This window comes from Gallus gallus, chromosome 1, assembly GCF_016699485.2.
Source record: "Gallus gallus isolate bGalGal1 chromosome 1, bGalGal1.mat.broiler.GRCg7b, whole genome shotgun sequence".
NCBI lineage: Eukaryota > Metazoa > Chordata > Aves > Galliformes > Phasianidae > Gallus > Gallus gallus.
In genome coordinates this window covers 131385321-131405085 of record NC_052532.1, presented here as the reverse complement: position 1 = coordinate 131405085, position 19765 = coordinate 131385321, and the positions used below count along the sequence as shown (strand labels likewise).

The 19765-nt window shown below is 42.8% G+C and overlaps 1 protein-coding gene across 5 annotated transcripts in view; it reads left to right on the top strand.

Moving 5' to 3' along the window:
* The window catches only part of GABRA5 (gamma-aminobutyric acid type A receptor alpha5 subunit), a 55951-nt gene that overhangs the window by 21288 nt on the left and 14898 nt on the right, over positions 1-19765 (top strand). For all 5 annotated transcript variants that reach the window (XM_046903922.1, XM_004938469.5, XM_004938468.5 and 2 more), the window contains one exon: positions 5797-5879. In XM_046903922.1, coding sequence (XP_046759878.1) covers positions 5797-5879 — 83 coding nt within the window. The remainder of the gene's footprint in view (positions 1-5796; positions 5880-19765) is intronic.

The window sequence follows — 19765 nt, the reverse complement described above, 5'->3', positions numbered from 1 at the left end:
CTGTACAGCTATGCTAAGAATTCAGTACAGTTAAAATGAGAGTTCTGCTGCCAAGCTCACCATGCCTCTGAATTACTTACAGACAGTTCACAAAAACTTCAGTGACTGGAGTATTTATTATTCCACAGACCCTTCTCTGTGGCATTTCCAAAGTACATTTCAGTGTGATGTAAAGATAATACATTTAAGCATCACAGAAAAACTGGAAAAGGATAGTATTTTGGCTAAGAAGGAGCAATAGGTAAGGACTGATATTCTGTCTCACTCCAGCTCCAAGTGGTTATTCCCAGGAATTCAGAGAGTTTTCTTCCTCTGAACTATGTTGCACATAGATCACCTAGTGAGGGGTGAAACTCAGGATGACTTCTACAGTTATCAGTATCAGAACTGAATGTGTATCCATGTCCTAATGGTTCTTTACTGCATCAGGTAACTCAGCATCAGCCACATACACGATATTCCATAGGACTGTACGGAAAGTCCTTCAGAACCATGGCAGGTCTTAATATATATGCATATAGATATTCATATTAGCACATGTATACACTTAAGGAAAATAGGGTGGCACTAACTACACATACTTTTTCTGCAGGGATTTGAAACAAATCATTCCTTAAAACCCTTTGAAAGGAATAATGGTTTGGTTATGAAAGTGTTCCCATCACACTGAGAGAATGGAGTGAGTAGCTGCATCCTGAGTCAAGGCTAAATGAGTAATTTCACAAACCTAGCATTTACAGTTTGAAAAAATACAAAGGGCTCCATTATCCTGCTATCCACGTGAGTGTATGAGGGCTTGTACTGGAAATGCTGGTGCAGTATGAATTGTTCTGCTGAGGTTCTCTTGGAGTGGTTGGAAGTCTCATTTGGGGGTATGGTTTGGCTGAGGCTGAATCCACCTAACTCTTTTTTGTCGTGACTGGGAGATGTTGAGCTGGCCTCACACTGGGAAGGACACTTTGAATCTTTACACCCATTCTGGCCTGAGCCCCGCAGTAGTTATAAGCTGCCAGCACAGACAGAGCCAGAGCACACTGTTAAAATGCTCCCTTTAATCAGGCCAAGGCACAGAAACAAGAAACTCAGAAGGCTCAGCTGTTCTGTGGTCTAGGGCAGGCAGGAGAGCTTCATAACTGAGGTACTGATCCCAGTACCTTAGAGCCAACAAAACCTCCCATGCATCAGCTTCATCAGTACCTCCTCAGTTACTCAGCACTTGAGTTAACTCTCCTAAAAGCCTCTGGTGACTTTTCCTTTTTACTTTCTCCTTCTAAAGCTCTCTGTTTTTTCTTTCCTTTGTTTGCATACTGGAGCTAGTATCTGATAAGAAAAAGCAGGTTGCTGTGGCTGTCTGCTTGCTCTCCAGGCAGGTGACTGCCCTCACCTTCCATCTGGCAGCTGTAGATAATACTCCAGAAGGTGTTTTTTTTTGCCTTACCACCGCACCAAAGAGATGATAGCTTTGTTAAATCTCTCAGCACTTTTCCCAGGAGTAGTAGTAGATGATACTCCTTGCATCGAGAGAAGTATGTGATGGCACCCCTGAACATTCCCTGTCTTTCTCCTCCTCATCCCTTAAATATCTGCACTGTGCCTTTCAGCCCCTCTTGGGCAACCTGGGGAAGAGTGAGAAGTCCTTGCAGTGCCCTGCAAAAGGGTCTTGGGGGACTGCCAATGAGCTCCTGTCTTTCCCTGCAGTATTCTCACTATGTATGACTGGGTCTCGAATGTCTCAATTTTATTCCCTTGCTACATCCTAGACTTTAACAACTCTTTCTTCCCACATCTGTTAAAAAAGAATGGCCTAGTGGAGGAATTGGCACTCCCAGTTCTCCAGCAGAAATGTTTGAAAGTGACTTCTACAAACTGAGGAAGCCTCGCCGTGAAGTCTTGCTTTATTTCTTATATGGATATTCATTTCATGCGTCTAAAGTGTACTTCATTGAAATAGAACATTGATAATCACTTTAGGTTCTTAAAGTAAAGGCTAGACATAATATAAGTTTGATGAAACTTTAATGTGCAATTATGGGTAATGTGTGAAATAATTTGTAGACAACTTTTTTCTCAGGTAGTTAAGGTATGCTGTAGGTTTTTTCTGGATGAACAACTTTTGGATGGTGTAAGCGTTCAGAGCTTTATGAAAGGGAAATTTTGTAGTTATTAATAAATCATTGGCTGGAACCAAGGTTTTTTACATACTTTGGATGAATACTGCGCCCATTGAAGTCAGGGAGAATTTTACCTTTAACTTCAGTAAAATCAGTTTCATCCTTCCATTGTAACAGACCTTTAACAGCTACTTATCTTGTCAAAAACTCTGTTTGAGTGAAACTGATCCCATAGGGCTTTTATTAAGACAGAATGATAGTGGAGGAGGGAAGCTTTTAAATATTTCTACTCGAAAGAGCTGTAGTGTGAACAGTGCCGGTGCTGTGTCTGTATAACCCTGATGTGGAGATGGTCTGTAGCTCAGGTGACTGCTACAGTGAGCCCAGTCAGATTGTTCTGGAGTGACTGTACTAAAAGGTTGGTTTATATTTGCATGCCAAGGCCTCCTTTCTCATCCTTCAGTAACAGCAATGTGGGAGAAACTGTGTTGTAATCAGCTGTAAAAAATGGAGTATGCAAGCTTTCACACTGTGCTTAAGACCAATGTGTGCAAATACCACCCCAGCTGATGTTTGAATGAGCAGACCCAGATATCAGGTACTCTGTGACTCCTGGAGCTATGATCTGATTAAAGACCTTGAGCAATACACTAAAGAGAAATCTGTATGTAACAGCCCATACTTCCAGCCCTGCAATCATAAGGAATGGCTGCTGTCTGCCATGTTTTCTCCAGTATGTTGTAGGAAATCTAGTCTCTATGAGCCAAGAGTCAGTTTTGTGGTGCTGTTTTTCAGGTCCTCATATATTAATGAAAAACAACTACTGTGGGGTGCAGAGCTCTCTGCAGAAATTCAGGGTGATAACCTCTATGTGGTCTATCAAGATGCATGTCTGTGTTGAGCGCTGGAAGATGTTGCACCCACATCAGGAAATGCACACTTAGTAAGAGGTAGCCAAGAGTGTTCACTGAGCATTTTAAAATTGCACAGGTGCCTCAGCTGTGTGCTTTTAAGATTAGAGTATAACAAAAAGACACGGCCAGCTCACTTGCTCAAGATGGCCAGGTTAGAAGTGGCCCTAGGACTGGAAAGGTAGGAAGAACATAAACATACCAATATCAAGAGATAACTTGCAAAAGGAACTTCTTTCAGAGAACCCGTGCAATGAAAAGGAAGGCTGCAGCCAGGTGCAGCTCAGGAATGTCAACAGCCTCCCGCATTACACATAAGAAATTTTTCCAGAGGCCTGTTACAATCCATAGGACATTCAAGTGAACCAGAAGGTCTTACTCATGGTTCTACACTGAATCTTCTTTTACTTAGCTTCCCAGCTGTTTTGGGCTATAAGAAGGAACGTAAGGATCCCTTCTTGGAGATTTACAGATGACCCATGTAGAGTATGAAAGCGTTGTAGAGCTGCAGCCTTCCAAACAAAATATTTGAACCACTGGTAGACAACCATGAAATGGACTGCAGTGTAAAGTCAGCTTTATGATGGCACTTGGAGCAAAGTTTCTGAACTTATCAAGAAAATTAAATTTTCAGTACTTAGCACAGGAGATATAACAATGCACTGTAAGGATGGCAGGCTGGCTTTCAAGTGCTCATTAGAGTGGTTTTTATGAAAAGCATGCAGGTTCTGGACAGGATGCTGCTAGCACCAGATTGTTAAATTCACCCATGTAGCACTCTCTGTGACTGTGGCTTTGCTGGCTCTGGTTGCCCAAGGGCAGTCTCCTCTGCAGACAACTCCATATTTTAGTGATTTTTTTTTGAAATTTCTTTTACAAAAATAAAGTCCAAGAGCAGTTTTGCCTAAGGGCGGGTATCTCGGTCTTTAGTCATTTATTTTCTGTATTGCAGATTTTCTGTCCATCTCACGAAATGACACATTATCTCTGTTCTGAATTGGACTTTTTTTTCTTCTTTTTATGGTTTCTTATCTTTATATTGCTGATTACTGTTTGCCTTTTTCCCTTCCTCCCTTCCTGCTTCCCAGATCATCCTCATAATACCATCTCTAGCCAGCAATGTTATTGCATTTCTGTGTCCTTATTTTGCCATTTCCACGTATTGATAGAGCTCCAGAATTTCTGTATGTTGGCAGCAAGTGGAGCTGTTTCCCCCAGTTTATTGTCCATGTAGCTTCAGTGCCCCAGTAAGGCATCATCCTGTTGTATTGAATTGGACTGGCTGAATGCTGTGCCATCTGTACCCGGACAGATTGTTACACTTTATGTTCCTTTTGGATAGGAGTTCTCCTATCCAAGGATAGGAAATAGCAAAGATGGCAAGAATACTCACTTCGGTGTGGTAATACAAAGCATGGAGTATCAGAAGTGGGCAGTCTGGCTACACGAGGCTGCTCCAGTAAGAGAGGATGCTTTGGCATCCTGGTGGCAGGGCGTTGGGGCTTTACTGGCAGAATGTTGTCCCTCAAGGGAAGTAGCTTAGTGAGGAACCAGAGCTCCTCTCCTGCAGTGTCCCGTAGTACCCCAGCACAGGGCAGCATTTGGTACTTTGTGTGTCTCTGCCCAGTTGCCTCTGAGACGGTAAAGTGGGAAAGGCATATGTGTATTTGTAATATAAAACAAGATTTACGTCCTCACCATCCCAAGCAAACCATTTGAGACGTGCAGATAGCAAAATGGCCCAATTAGGAGTAGGTTTTCATTGTGCTGTGTGCTGCATGCACCCAGAGCTTTGGCTCTATTGATGTATTTCATATCAGTAAAACTAAGATATCACAGTGCTCAGAAATGTGTCTCAGGCTTTTATTTGCATTCATCTTGATCTGCCAGTCACACAGAACCTCCATAGGATGTCTGTCTTTTCTAAGGCTTTTTCTAGCTCAGCAATTCCCCCACTAGTGGTAGGGCAGCACTGTTTCCCCAAGCGATATGCTGGGCACAATGTCCCAGCCCTCTTTTCCTGACAGTAATTCACAGTATCTATGACCAAACTGGTCTGCCTGATCTGTTCAGAAACTAACTGTAGAACTATATGCTTGGCTTGGCGGGAGCTCCCAGAATATTCATTTTGTTGTGGTAATACAAGGCAGTAAGCACAGAGTCAGGCAGATGGGGTTTTTTTTGCATTAAAAAAAAATACCTATTTGGAGATGCTGTCAGAGGCTCTCCTGCAAATGTAGTGTTATTTAACTCATGTACTTCTCATTTGTTCAAAAGTTCTTTGCAGAAGGCAAGCACTGATCCCCCTTCTGTATGCAGGGAATTCGGGCGTTAAAAAAGGTGAATGAGCCTCTCGACCCTTTTCAGTAGCTAAGACAGGAGAAATCAGTGGTTCTTTGCATCTGTAACAGTGCTTTACTCAGAAGTCAGATCCCAGGTTTGGTTGCAGTAGCTATGGAAAGCAGATAAGAATAAGGTCTGTGGCAGGAGCCCCAGCGCAGGCCTTCCTGCACATACAAATAAGAAAGAATGATGCTGAAACTGTTTGCATAAGTAAAAGCCATTGGTGTGGCTGAGCAGTAGATAAGGCCCCAGACACAAGCACGGCACTCCAGCTGCTTTATCTCCCACTCAGGCAGGGGCTGCTGTGCTTCAGCAAGAGCCAGGAGCTGCCAGGAAAAGCTTGCTTGTGTCAGCGCTCATGTATTACAGCAACAGGCCTAATAGGATGGCATTGACAGAAACTGACGGGTTTTCTTTTTACTCCCCCACAGGCTGACGATCTCTGCTGAGTGTCCCATGCAGCTTGAAGATTTCCCCATGGACGCACATGCCTGCCCATTAAAATTCGGAAGCTGTAAGTTACCTTCTCGAGTGAGATCCAGAAAATTCCCTGTCTGGCTCATTGTGTTCAGTGGTACTTTGTACAAGTCTTCTGCCCTTCTCTTACTCCTTTCCTTTCAATACCACATGTACCTGTGTCCTTCTTGGTCCGCTGAGAGCAGATGGGTGGTGTGCACCCATACCAAGGGCAGAAGCCAGCCTACACATCCAGTAATGGATGTGGACAGATAAGTTGATGACTACAGCTTCTCCTTTTGTAGAAAAATGGAGCTTTCATTGGAAAATATCAGATTGATTGTGCTGTTATGGTATTCACATGAATCAGACTGCAGTGCAATATGTGCATTGCATATATTGATAGAGAACTAGAACACTGAAAGAGGAAATCTCTCTCCATTTGGTTTTAATAAATCCAGTCCTGTATCTTGTTACATGATTTAGTGTACACTTATATTTGTGTGTATGCACACATTATTCTAAATTGTATGCGAAACGATATTTTTTCTTCATTTCCAAGCCTCTAAGCCACCATGCTGGTCCCTTGCCAGAAGCTTACTTTAAAAATAACCTCAGGGGATCAGATGGTTATATTTAAATACAAAGCTCTTAATTAAAGTACAGATGAGGCTACTAGAGTAGGCATTTTTTATTTCAGTAATCAAATCAGAGGTTCCAGGTGCAATCAGTGTCTCAAAAGACTTCTGAAAATTACCAGGCAGGGCGTTCTGCTTGTCCCTAAAGCCACCTAGCTTCAGCATTTTTCAATGTTTTTTCAGTCATATCAATTTAGAGTCACTAATCCTACCAAGATTAAGCTTTGCCTTTATCTTCTGTATCTGCACTGGTTTAATACTGGCTATGCATTGTCTTCTTGTGATCATACTAAGAAGTAAAAACATGGTTTACAGTAATGATTACCAAATTACCTAACTTAGGATGAACTGCTTTCCCCTCCCTCTTGCAATCCAGATAAACTTGGTGCTGTCTAAACAGCCACCAGTATTTTGCAAGGTCACTGTCAGTTCAGGTGTGTCTTTTTACCTCGGCAGTGTTAATTTATTGAAAGGCCCATACAGATCTGGAGGTATAATACTCCTTTACTTTCAACTTAAAAAAAAAAAAAATGGCAAGCAAACCATGCATTGCATTCCAAACTTAAAAATGGGAAAGCATCTCACAGGAAAGTGTGATTATTTGTATATAGGGTTAAACCAAAGCTACTGGAAAAAGAAGACATCCTTCCTGGTGTTACATGTTACCTACTGTACTAGTAATCCTAACTCATAGGAAAGACTGAAATTTTTTGTTAGACATATGAAGGCTGATTGTGATTTCAGTTTGTGCTACTTGCTGCGCTCAGTATACAATCCCAGAGTACATTTTATAAGCTACTACAGGTTATCTGTAAGTTCTGCAGTGTCTGGACATGGAGCCTCTGCTGGTCCACACTGATGGTCTCTGCAGTAAGTAAATACATAGGAACAACCTATTGGTAGTCTTTCAGACTTGGGGATGTCTGTGTTATTGATCTGACAGCTCATTAGTACTTTAATGTAATATGCATATGTTTGCACAAGTATCAGCCAAGAAGTCAGGGTTTATTGAATTAGCTCAGCTGTATTTGAGGAGAGTACTTATTCCCTATTTCCAGCAATGCAGGTTTGCATTAAGTCATCTACAAGATAAACATACAGGGATGTATTATACACAAGCACAGGCTCTTTCTTCTTCAGCATTTCTCCTTGTCTTCCCCCAAAGGATTTGTTTTTAATGGTTTTCTTTCCAAGAAGGATTTTGAAAAACCTCAATGGCTAGCATCAAAGCAAATGTTAAACACACTGTCAGTGGAGCCAGGAGGATGAAGAGGAGTGGAATGCTCACTGGTCAGTGGGTGGGAGCGCAGGGCAGCAGAACAAAGTGGCCAACATGGGGATGGATATGCGGGGAAGGGGATTTAAGGGAGTGTCAGTGTGTCAGCACAGGTGGGAGCAGGTTGCTGTAATTCTGCAAGCAAAAAGGAAAAAGCCCTGACATCTCCTTCAATATTAAAGAGAAGGAGTGTTAATCTTCCTCACAGAAATAAAGGTAAATGTTGATTTCTTATATCCCATTTCACTGGGGTTTGCTGTATTAAAATACAGGAGATTTTATGGTCTGAAGCAGCATTATGTGCAACGAGAGAATATTCTGCAGAAATAATTCAAGGCAATGTCAAATACAGAAAAAGAGATATAAAGGTACAGACGTGCACATACCCCCAACCTAGATAGCTGCTGGGCAGTTCACATACCAACTACAGAAGTAACAGCTCTACGTGCTGTTTCAACTTGATGATCTTGAAGGTCTTTCCAACCTAGATCATTCTGTGATTCTATTCCATATGGAGTGTCATGAAATGGTATGCTTGCCAGAGGCCCGACATTAAAGGACAGCTACTAATCAACCAAATGGAGAAGATTTTAGATGTCTTCTGCTTTCTGTAGTGTTCCCCTATGCTTGAAGGTGGCAAGCCCAAGCCTGCAGTGTGGTACATGGGTGCTGTTCCTCCAGGCTTGTGCCCCTGATGGAGCTAGGGCTACCTGTAAAGCCGCCCCATAGGAATCTCATTTAGAGCTGGGGATGGTGTGTGAGGGGCAGAGCTCTGCAAGGAAGCCCCTCTGGCCCTGAGTCAGGGTGCTGATGGGATGGCCATGGCAGTCTGTTCTCTGTGTCACTACAGCTTGGCATGGGTGCTAGTTTCTTCAAAATAAACTTTCCATGGTAATTTTAGCACTGACCTGCTCTCTGAGTAAATTTGCAGGCCAAACAGGATCTAGTGGCACTTCCTGGCACCAGCCATGTTTTCAGAAGCTGCGTCTTAGCCTGAAGAAATTCCTCCTTACCCCCAAGCTATTTTTGTGTGGGAAGGAGGAATTAGATAAGGCAGAAAGGGCATTAGAGCTAGGAAGCTTTAATGTTTCACCTCTTCCACTGAGAGGCCTTAAGAGTACATTAAAAGTATTGTTGAGTGCGGTCTCTGAATGCCCATGTGTCACTGGGAAGGTAAGCATCATTATCTCCAGGGCAGCTGAGGCAGAGAAGTTAATTGACTTTCTGTAAGGCCACACAGCAAATCAATGTCAGAAAAAGGATTAGACTCAACTTCTTTGGTTGGAGGGACAGATGTCTAATCCACTAGACCATGAAGGCCTCTGCCCAGGCAACTGACTTAACTCCTAAATCTCATTTTACTCATGCGTTAATTATATCAGTTTTACCTAGCTTGCAGGGTTCCCCTGAAGATGAATTAGTTAATTGCTATTAGTGAATGTTAACTGGTGATTTGCCAATGTCGGATATTGGAAAGGAGTATCTATTTATGGCAACAGTGTTTTGAAGGCACCCTGTCTGAGCACACATATCCATTCCTCCATACAAGATCTATGCTTGAATCTATTGTCCACTAGTCAGTAGGGGGGGGGTGGGGGGGAAGAAAAAGTCCTATTCTTTTTAGAGTAAGTGGAAATTCTAACGAATATTCTGAAAATAATGAGATTCCCCCTAGCTTGCAAGTAGTGCTGTGGAAAAACAGGCCTGGCTTTTATTCTTGATGAATTTCATTTGGCTACGCAGATGGGGAAGATTGATCATTGTAGATTACACCGAGAGTTTGCAGACTGTGAGAAAACAGTGCTAAGTAAAATTTATGGCTTCTGAAGGAAGACGTTAACATGGTTTATGTACATCTTCCCTTCTAACAGCTCAAACTGAGTCATGTCTTCTGCAGCTTTTGGTAAGGGAAGGGGCACAGGCTATTTCTGTGGTAGAAAACACTAAGATTGTTTTTCTCTGGCTGAAGTCGGAGTAATGAGCAACAGAAGCTTCACCAATACCTCAGGATTTTATTATAGCAGTGAACTACCACTAGTAAGGTTCTTTCTGTTCACAAACAGTCCATGTACCTACAGACACTGAGAAATTTCTCCAAAAAAGCTTTTTTAAGGAACTTCCACCAGTGTTGAAGTTTCTCCATGATGCTCATAATAGCTCTGAGGTGAAAACACCTGCAGGGAGTTTCTTGATTTTATGCTTCCCCAGATTGAAACTGTGAGACAGCAGGAGAACTGCAGATGTGGAGGGACAACTCCTAATCAGATTGCAGGAAACAGACTCAAATTCATTTTTAGTGACAGCAATGTATTCAGCTTCACAAAATCTGTGAGTAAAAGCCTTGTATATGAATAATTAAATGCTGCTTGCTCAGGTAAACTCTTCTATATTTTCCTAAGTTTATCACTGCTTAAGACACCTCCATTGCAATGAATGCCTGAATGACAAAAAATAAGGTAGAACAAGTTGATTACTAAGATTGCTAAGATATTTGTTGTATTTATCTTTCCTCTTCTTCTACTGCACACTACCACCAGTTAGCAACCACTTTAATTGGAATTTGTCTCCCTTAATGTTTTGCTGTTTAAAGACTGGATCTCTAGACTTGTTGAAAGAGATGCTTGTGGCAGCATCAGATAAAGGCAGTCTAGACAGCTAGCTTGGACTTGAGATTTAATTTTGCTTCTTCAGCTAGTAAATCACAGTAATCAAACCTAAACTGATTTCCCATACATCCTGTAGAATTAGTGGAGAGGTTGGAGACCACCTAATAGAAGCTGCTGTTATTTGCTTCTAGATTCCTTCAAACTGTGGACATGTGACTCTTTTTGGGCTGTTTTAAAAAATCAGAAGGCTTTGATACGTAAACTCATGGCTGAAACATACTCACAAAATCATAGGTTACCAAGGAGCCACTAGGCTTCCCCAAATCTGCTCTGGCTCTTATCTGTTCCAGGACATAGAAATGCCCTGCTCCAGAATGATCACAGTAGTTGGTCTTGTACTGAAAGCCATGCATTGATAGCAGAGCCTTGTAAAATGAATGGGGTGGGTCTGTGACAATTTTAGCTAGACAATGACATGGCAGTTAGTTGTCTAGACTCCTTTTATGGCCACTGAAAGGAAGTACTTTGGTAGTGCAGCTCATTAGAACTATTTTTGATGACTCCCTAAGGATGAGATGAATCATATTTTAGAATTACCTATTTCTCTGGTGTACTATCTCAGATGTAGATAAAAAACTTAGAAATCAATTTTTTTTTCTCTACATAGCAGCTCAGAAATAGATACCTCTGTTGCACATTGTTCTGAAGAACTAGTTCCTGGAGATTAGTTAGGTGTTGCATATGTTGGTGGTGAGCTTTTCTCTCTCTTCTAGGTATGGGATAGCTTTTTATGCTGGAAGTCCCATTTTTTTCAGGGGAGTTACAAATAAAAAGTCAAAACTAAAAGCTCTTCTGTATAAAGACAGCTTCACTATTTCTGCAAGCATCTTGTTTGAGCTTTGTGTTTCTCCTACATTGAGGGGGTAGGTTATACCAGCAATTACTTCTGTATCCTCACAGGTGCCACAGCACAGCCTGTACTCAATTTAAATGTGCATCTGTAGCAACACAGGCACGGCCTCAGTTGGCGTTTTGAGCAGTCCGTGCTGCCAGCAGCTTCACCCTTGTGTTCTGTCCCATACTGCATGGAGCAGTGCAGCCTGGAACTCCTAAAGGGCAGGAGACTGAGGGAGCATAGTGCTTAAAAGGAAACACTGTAATATTTGCGTATTTCAGAAATCTAAAAGCTTTTCTCAAGAGAAATCTGCAGAGAATTTAAAAAGCTGGGCCTGGGCTGTACGATTCATGGCAGTCATTATTACGGGACACCAAAATGGAGCAGATCTTAACCAATAAAGATGTCCGTAACTTCTTACTTTTTTGGTAGGTTTCCCATCGTAGAGTCATAGAACGGCCTGGGTTGAAAAGGACCACAATGATCACCGAGTTTCAACCGCCCTGCTATGTGCAGGGTCACCAACCACCAGACCAGGCTGCCCAGAGCCACATCCAGCCTGGCCTTGAATGCCTCCAGGGATGGGGCATCCACAACCTCCTTGGGCAACCTGTTCCAGTGCGTCACCACCCTCTGTGTGGAAAAACTTCCTCCTAATATCTAACCTAAACCTCCCCTGTCTCAGTTTAGAACCATTCCCCCTTGTCCTATCACTATCCACCCTTGTAAACAGCTGTTCCCCCTCCTGTTTATAATCTCCCTTTAAGTGTTGGAAGGCCACAATGAGGTCTCCCCGGAGCCTTCTCTTCTCCAAGCTGAACAAGCCCAGTTTCCTCACAACTCTTATGAGTTCACCTCATAAGAGAGGTGCTTCAGCCCTCTGATCATCTTAGCGGTCCTAAGTCATCAAAGTCATACCTTTTAGAGTGACAGAAGTGAGAAAGGCCCTTTCTGAAAGCTCCCTAAAATTATCAGGTCGGTCACTTTTCCTGCACCTGTAGGATCAAGACTTTGCAGAAAATGCTGGAGAGTCTGTGCTAGTTTCCTCCTAAGTGACTGCAGGCACCCTCATTACTTTGTTTTTCAGGGCCTTTGTCATGTATACTCAGGTCTGTGCTGAGAGAATTTTAAAAATACATTAAAAATTCAGCAATTGCCACCATCCTGTCCTCTGGGTGCGATTGCTTTCCTGTGAAATACTGCCTGGTTTTGGATCAGTGACTTCCTATTCTTTGTGATCATCTGTTCAGAAGCCGGTAGCTTTTCCCCTTAGGTTCATAATAGAGTTGAAAAGGGAGGTCAGAAAGAACAATTGTCTGAAAAACCTGCGGTCTTCCCACAGATGCTGAGCTGCAGCAGCCTCAGGCTCGGCTCCCTTCCAGCCCAGAGGGCCACCAGGATCATGGTTAATAAAACTGGTTTTTGTATTGGTAAGGTGTGCTTCCCTGGGGCTCCTTTTTAGGAGGAAGAAGCTTTACTGGCATTGGCTTTGAGTTCAAGGAATAAAAAGTTTAGGCAGGGAAGCAGCTGCTGCGGAGGTACACAGCAGTGTTGTTATCTTGCCTGAAAGAGGTCTAGACGCTGTTGTGGCGGAGCAGCATGGAGATCCAGGTGCTTTGCTGTTGGTACAAACATCAGCGTGTACTTCCTACTCTGGAGATTTCAGGCTAAATTTAAAGGCTGTGCAACTGCCTGATTGCAGGAAAACCGCGATTCAAATTGAGTTGTCAGCAGTAGAAAATAACATGCAGATACTCTTTGCTTCATTGGCTTAAGGCATCTGTAGCTCACAAATGATCCTTGGGTGCAAACCTGCAAAGATATTATGCGGCCCGTAATGCCCCAGAAAGCACACTGAGGGCTTACAGTTGCTGACTATGGATCATGGGTTTATGCCACTGGCAAATGGGATATTATTTGTAAATGGGACAAATGGGTAAATAATGCACCACTGCTTTACAAGACAGGTTTTTAAGGGCTGTTACTTTCCAAGGTGGCCATTGCCGTGGCTTGTAAATATTTCATAAAGGCTTCCAAAGTCGTTCTCATGGTACTGATATGAGGCAGGTAGGTCTCCACTGCGTACGTTTTGCAGGTGGGGATGGAGTAGGCAAAGGGCAATTACAGTCTCTTCTGAGCAAAGATAGAGTGGTTCATTACCTGCTTTTATTACCTCTGTCGTTATGGGTCCCTGGGTTCAATTAGAGCCTCCCAGTGCTGGTGCACTACACTAATGACAAAATGACTTGCCTACGGTTTTGGGAAAGAAAGAGAAAAAGCTGCAAGGCACTGCTGAAAATTCGCTTTCTGGCAGCTCTTTCCTGACATCTTGGTCTCTCATCAACCATCAGTCCTCCCTCCAAATTGCCGAGCCCATGTCAGCCTCATCCCCTGTACCGAAAGCTAGGTTAGCCCAGACTGCAGTGTAGTGTGAGCTGCAGTTCAAGCTCAGCAAGTTTCTTCAAAATAAGTTGTTTGTACTGTGCTTGGAGAAGAAATTGAAGAGGGAGTGCCTGAAGGGTTGGCTCTTTTTGCCCCTTCCCACACCGTGTCCACTGAAAGTCTGCTCACGTCCGGCCTGCGCTACCAGCTAGCTGCTTTGCTGAAGGCATCCAGTATTAAATCTGCCAGCGGAGATGGGATTCTTCTCTTCTAAATTTATATTGCTGCAGAGTAAATATATACAGCTGAGCTAACCACTCTCACCCTCTTATGGTCAGGGGAGAGGAGCAGATATTTTTAAGCTCAGGTTAATCTCCTCCTAAAGCAGTTGACTAAAATAGGTCAAGCTGATGGCTGTAGATAAGGAAATGTGCACTTGTGTACAGGGAAGACAAATAGCTAAGTGCCTTTGGGCCCAGGTCTCTGTGGGCAGGAGGGGAAGGGCTCCCAAAGAAGGGACATTTTAGTGTGGTGACAGACAAAATGTGAAATGGCGGTTCCTCTGATGAGGACAGGCTACTGATGGAAAGGGCTTTTATTTACCACTGAGGCAGCTTGAACTGGTGGCCTCGAGCGGGTTCTGTGCTCATTAACAAAATGCTCCTTTTGTGCTCCATAAGAAGGAAAATGAAAAGGCCTCGGTGATACACAAATGAGAGGTGCAGGGACGGGGAAGGAAGAGAGAGCTTGCAGCAACCCCTTTTCCTAAATACAAGGCTACTCTGTGACACCCCCGACAGCAGCCTATATTCACAGGCTGGAAAGGTTGGAGTGTCTTACAGAAGGTCAACCTCTGTCTTAGTGTTGGGCGCGGAAATGGAAGCTGTGCTGCTCCCTCTCCATACCAGCATCCATTTTTGGGACTGCAGATATTCCATATTCTGCACTACTGCCCTGAAGTGCCCTGGAGCAAACACTGCTTTTCAGAGTTATGAGTAGCTTCACATGCCTGATGTTTTCAATCATACTGCGGCATGGGGTGGTATATAAAACAGCAATACGCCTTCTAAAGGGTCGGCTCTCAGGACTCAGGAAAACCCAGCTAAGCTTGAGTCTCCAGGTTAGCAGCAGAGGATGGGAATGGGAGGATCTCTTTTCTGACGTCAGGGGCTTGGGAGTTCTCCCACTTCTGAGATTTACATGACTGCAGCTTGGGCATAGGGAATAAGTTCTGGTGACTGTGGTCTCTGAGCAGTGTTAAAGTGACTGAATAATAATAATATTTCAGCCTACTGCCTCTGCCTGCCAATTGATTATACATGCCCACACTGTTATTAGTGTAGCAGTGCTTCTGAGAGTTGTAAATGTCTTCATTAAGGGACTGGTTTCAGAAAAAAATGGGCGTATATTTAGTTCTGCAGGTAGTTCCAATTCTTCATGGTTGGTCTGAGGTCGTACTGATGCATAAATGGTGATGTTCTCAATAGTAGATCAGCAGATGTGCTGCTTGTGATGGAGAGTCCTTGGTACCACTGAAAGCAGTGGGAAGAACTTTCGTTCACTGTGTTGAAGTCATGGTTTTCACTCCATGAAGTCAGATTTGGCCAAAACCACCATGTTTTTGAAAGCACCCTTCAAAACAAGATCAAATTGAGTCTTCTCTAAAATTCACTCAGTTTTTCTCAGACGAAACCTTGGTGATGCTCCTGGAGAGCTGATTGCATTATCTTTGCTGATATTAAGTGTCAGCTTGCAAAATGAGTGGACCTCTGCGGTAGAGATTGCTTACAGAGTAAGATAGTGTGCAGTGTGAGTAATGGTGTCAGTCACACTTTGGAGAATACTTTTATTTGCTTAGCAAAAAATAAATTAAATCTCTAGCATCTTCCTCATGACTGTGCTGTTTTATCTAATGAAGCAGTTAATACAGCTGCCTAATACCACAGCTGCAAATTCAGAGTTCATTAAGTGTTACTACAGCACTCAGAGTGGTCGGCCAATTTGGAATTACCGTATGCCTGGCCTACAAATACCTGTGTAGGGTGAGGGAGGTCCCAGGATATTTCAGATGTTTGTCATCCCAACGCATCCTACGGCTCTGTTGTTGTAGTCCTCTTGCAACAGGTATTTATACCAGCCAGGAGAAAAATAAAAGAAGACATCAGGGCCTTCTTTTGACCCACTTCTATATGAAATACAGTTGTGTGGCCATCATTACTTGTGGTGCAAAACCAATTGTTGGACTAGTTCTAGACTGAGACAGCTGCCAAGAAATACAAAAATAAAGGAAGATATTGTAAGTACTGAGGGCAGTGAGAGGAAGAAACAGGGGTTGGAAGGGAATAGGCAAAAGAAGGAAGCCATCACCTGCTCCAGATGAGAGCATCCACTTTTGGGAAGATAACCTGGTGCCTGAGAGCAGCTGGGCGTACAGCAGCCCCACAGCAGCTCCTGTGTAGTCGCCCCTTTCAGCCCACCTATGGCAGCATCCCACAGCAAAGGGTGGCACAGTTCCATTGCCTTAACCTGCCTGTCTGTTGCCTTCTGAGGTGCTCCAGGGCATCCCAACAGGAAAACTCTTTTTACTCCTTTCTTTCTCTGAGTGGAGCCGGAGGGCCAGTTCTCCCAGGGCACACAGCTCTGGTTGTTATGCTGTGCATGGTTTTTAGCCCAGGTACCTGCATTGTCAGATTTCTCTACAACACATCAGTTCGCTGTTGCACTCTCTGCTTGGGGAATATTTGTACTGCTTGGACTGCTGCCCCGTTGCTGTGTGGGCACGTAGGATGGGCAGTTAATCATCAGTGTTGCCAGTGGTGGTGGCAAATGTGCACACCTCTCAGAGGAGCAGAGCTCCAATGGCCGAATTCTGTCTCCACAATGATCCGGGAGGGAAATTGTGTGCTGCTCTGCACAGCTCCTAGCTCAGGGCTATTCTTAAGCTGTGTAATAGCATCCTGTGAGGGTACTGTGCCTGAGTGAATTATCAGTGCAACTGTTTGTTAGTATTCATATTACATTCATAATTGGTATGCCTGTGATTTAGTGCACCAGCTTGCAAATAGCTAATTCATTGTATTAAAGCACTAGCCTTGCCTCTGCTAATCATGAATCACACCTTCAAAATTATAAAGTTTCTTTCAGGCCAAAGCCATGAGGGATCTTTTTTCCCTTTGCTTTATGATTCTGAGCTCTAAATAGGGTCACAGAGTTTTCCCGTCTGAACTGGAACTTCTAGAATTAAACAGGACCTTCCACCTGTCACTTGCTTTGAAAAGCTGAAGGACCATCTTAAAACCCTCCGTCTCAAAATGAATTTCACAGTCATCTTCAGTTCTGTATTTCTCACCACCTTGTGGGTACAGTCAGTGTTTCCATTTAATTTCCAAGCCGTAGACACTTCTGTCACATTCCTATTCCCACCTTTTCCAGAGGTGACTTATAAATTGCATTCTGAAACAAAGTCATTTCAATCTAACTTAGGGTTTTATTTTTTTAGTAATGATCAGTAAAGGTATATTACTGTTTCTTAGTAATGAAGTCCCTTGAGACCTGTCCAGCACATTTCAGAAGACATCCTATTCTATTCCCCGTGGAATCAAATAAAACTTTGTATTGGGAAAACATATAAAATACTGCCCATATTATTAAATTATGTTCTTATTGTAAGTTCAGGAAGGACAGAAACAGAGATCATTTTAGTAAGGCTGAACTTCTTACTGACTGTTTCACAGCCAGTGGTGTCCTATTATTTTTTCTCACCAGTTTCATACAAGAATTGCTTTAAGTCCATGACAGTAATTTTCTCCTTGGACGTCCTCTGTTGTCCTATCTAGATGATACTGTGTCATCCCAAAAATATTTCATTCTGAGTTTTTCACTTCTCCTTACATTTGGAGCACCTGTTCTGAGCTCCTGCATACAAGAAAAATACAGTCTTTGTGGAATGAGTCAGGTGCAGGACCAGAAATACAATTTAAAGTCTAGAGCATCTTTCATATCATGAGAGGCTGAGAAAGATGGAACTGAGAAAGCTGGGGAAGCGTAGAGAGCAAAAGGCACAGGGGGTTTATTCCATCTGTATAAAAACACGATGGGAGGGAATAAAAAAGAAGGAGCAGGGCTCTTCTCAGTGGTGTCCAGAGACAAGACAAGACAATAAGCACAAATTGGAATAGGCGCAATTCTATCAGAACACAAGAAAACTCATTTTTACTGTGATCATGGTCAAACAGTGGAACAAGCTGCTCAGAGAGGTTGTTAAGTCTCCATCCTTGGAGACAGTCAAGAGCTGCATGATCACGGTCCTGGACAGCTGGCTGGAATGGCACTACTTGAGCAGGGGCTGGACTGGATGATCTCAAGAGATTCCTTCCAACCTCAACCATTCTGGGATTCTATGTGATTCCAGTTTATAATCCTTTGTATTTATACATGTTATGCTTCTTGGCTGTGACACATATTCAGATCATTCATGCTGTTAAGATGCTGTAAGCTCATGGTAGTTTAAATAGTCAGTCTTAATTTTGATGATTTCAGGTCCCTAACTTAATTTCTGTGACCCTCAAATTCCCATAAGAACAGTGGAATTTATCACCACACTATGAAAAATTCTTGATTTTAGACTCTTAATCATTGAATATATGAATACATCTCTCTTAGTATTTAAATTGTTATTTTATCTCAATAGCTTACTTTTTTTAAAAAAAAAAACCTATTTCCCCAGACCATGCATATTTATCACTGTCTTGCTGTTTTTGTATTTAAAATAACATTTTTACTAGATTTCTTCCTATAGAGTGTATGGAGTCCTCATTTGTACATCAATTCATTCTTATTAACTTAATGTAAAAGGAAATTCCAATTACAGAGTTCAAATCTAGCCTCAGTTGTATAGACACAAGCACTGACAGATGCTGTATAATAAAGTAAAAAGTGTTTGTGTTCAAGCCAGAAGAAACCCAGCCTGAATCTTAGAATTCAAGCTGATACATTATGGCTTATCAGCAGCACTGTTTTACTCCCTGCAGAAGTTGTCATGAAACTGTAAATCTGAATCTCTACTGAGTTATCTAACACTCTGAGTCAAATACATATATAGATAATGGAATCATGGAACGGCCTGGGTTGAAAAGGACCACAATGATCATCGAGTTTCAACCCCCCTGCTACATGCAGGGTCGCCAACCAGCAGACCAGGCTGCCCAGAGCCACATCCAGCCTGGCCTTGAATGCCTCCAGGGATGGGGTATCCACAACCTCCTTGGGCAACCTGTTCCAGTGTGTCACCACCCTCTGTGTGAAAAACTTCCTAATATCTAACCTAAACCTTCCCTGTCTCAGTTTAAAACCATTCCCCCTTGTCCTATCACTATCCACCCTTGTAAACAGCCGCTCCCCTTCCTGTTTAGACGCTCCCTTCAAGTATTGGAAGGCCACAATGAGGTGTCCCCGGAGCCTTCTCTTCTCCTAGCTGAACAAGCCCAGTTCCCTCAACCTTCCCTTATAGGAGAGGTGCTCCAGCCCTCTGATCATCTTAGTGGCCCTCCTCCAGACCTGCCCCAAGATAGATACTTGTGTGCATATTGAGGTTATAACTAGAGTTTCTGAAAAACAATGTGCATGCAACTTTCACAGTAGACTTTAATAAGGATTAACAATACTTTTAAAAATCTGGCAGTCTGATGATCCTGAGGCATGTCATATGATGATGAAGGCTAAGAATGTGACAATGCAGTTGTAATGAGTTAAATAAAAAACAGAAAGACAGCGGAGAGTGTTTTTAGATTCTTTTTTCCTGACATATTTTCTGTCCTGTCATATGGCTATGAAACGTGCTGGCAGACATCAGTGTGGATTTTGTTTTTTTCATGCGTGATGATCACTTGAAAAAATAATTGAAAAATTGCATATGGGTCCCATAGATCTCAAGTTTGCACTCAGACATCCATATTTGAGATCGAAGGGTTTATATGCCTTAAGGAGCTAAGATATAGTGTCTTGTGGGGAGGGCTGTGGCAGGAGAAGTCTCCCTGTTCATGAGTTGCTCGTTTAATGTGTGGGAGGGTGCTGTGTACCTCATACTGCTTCATTCATAGGAATGGGCATCTGAACATCTCCTCTTTGTCCTCCTAGAATCCTTTCCGT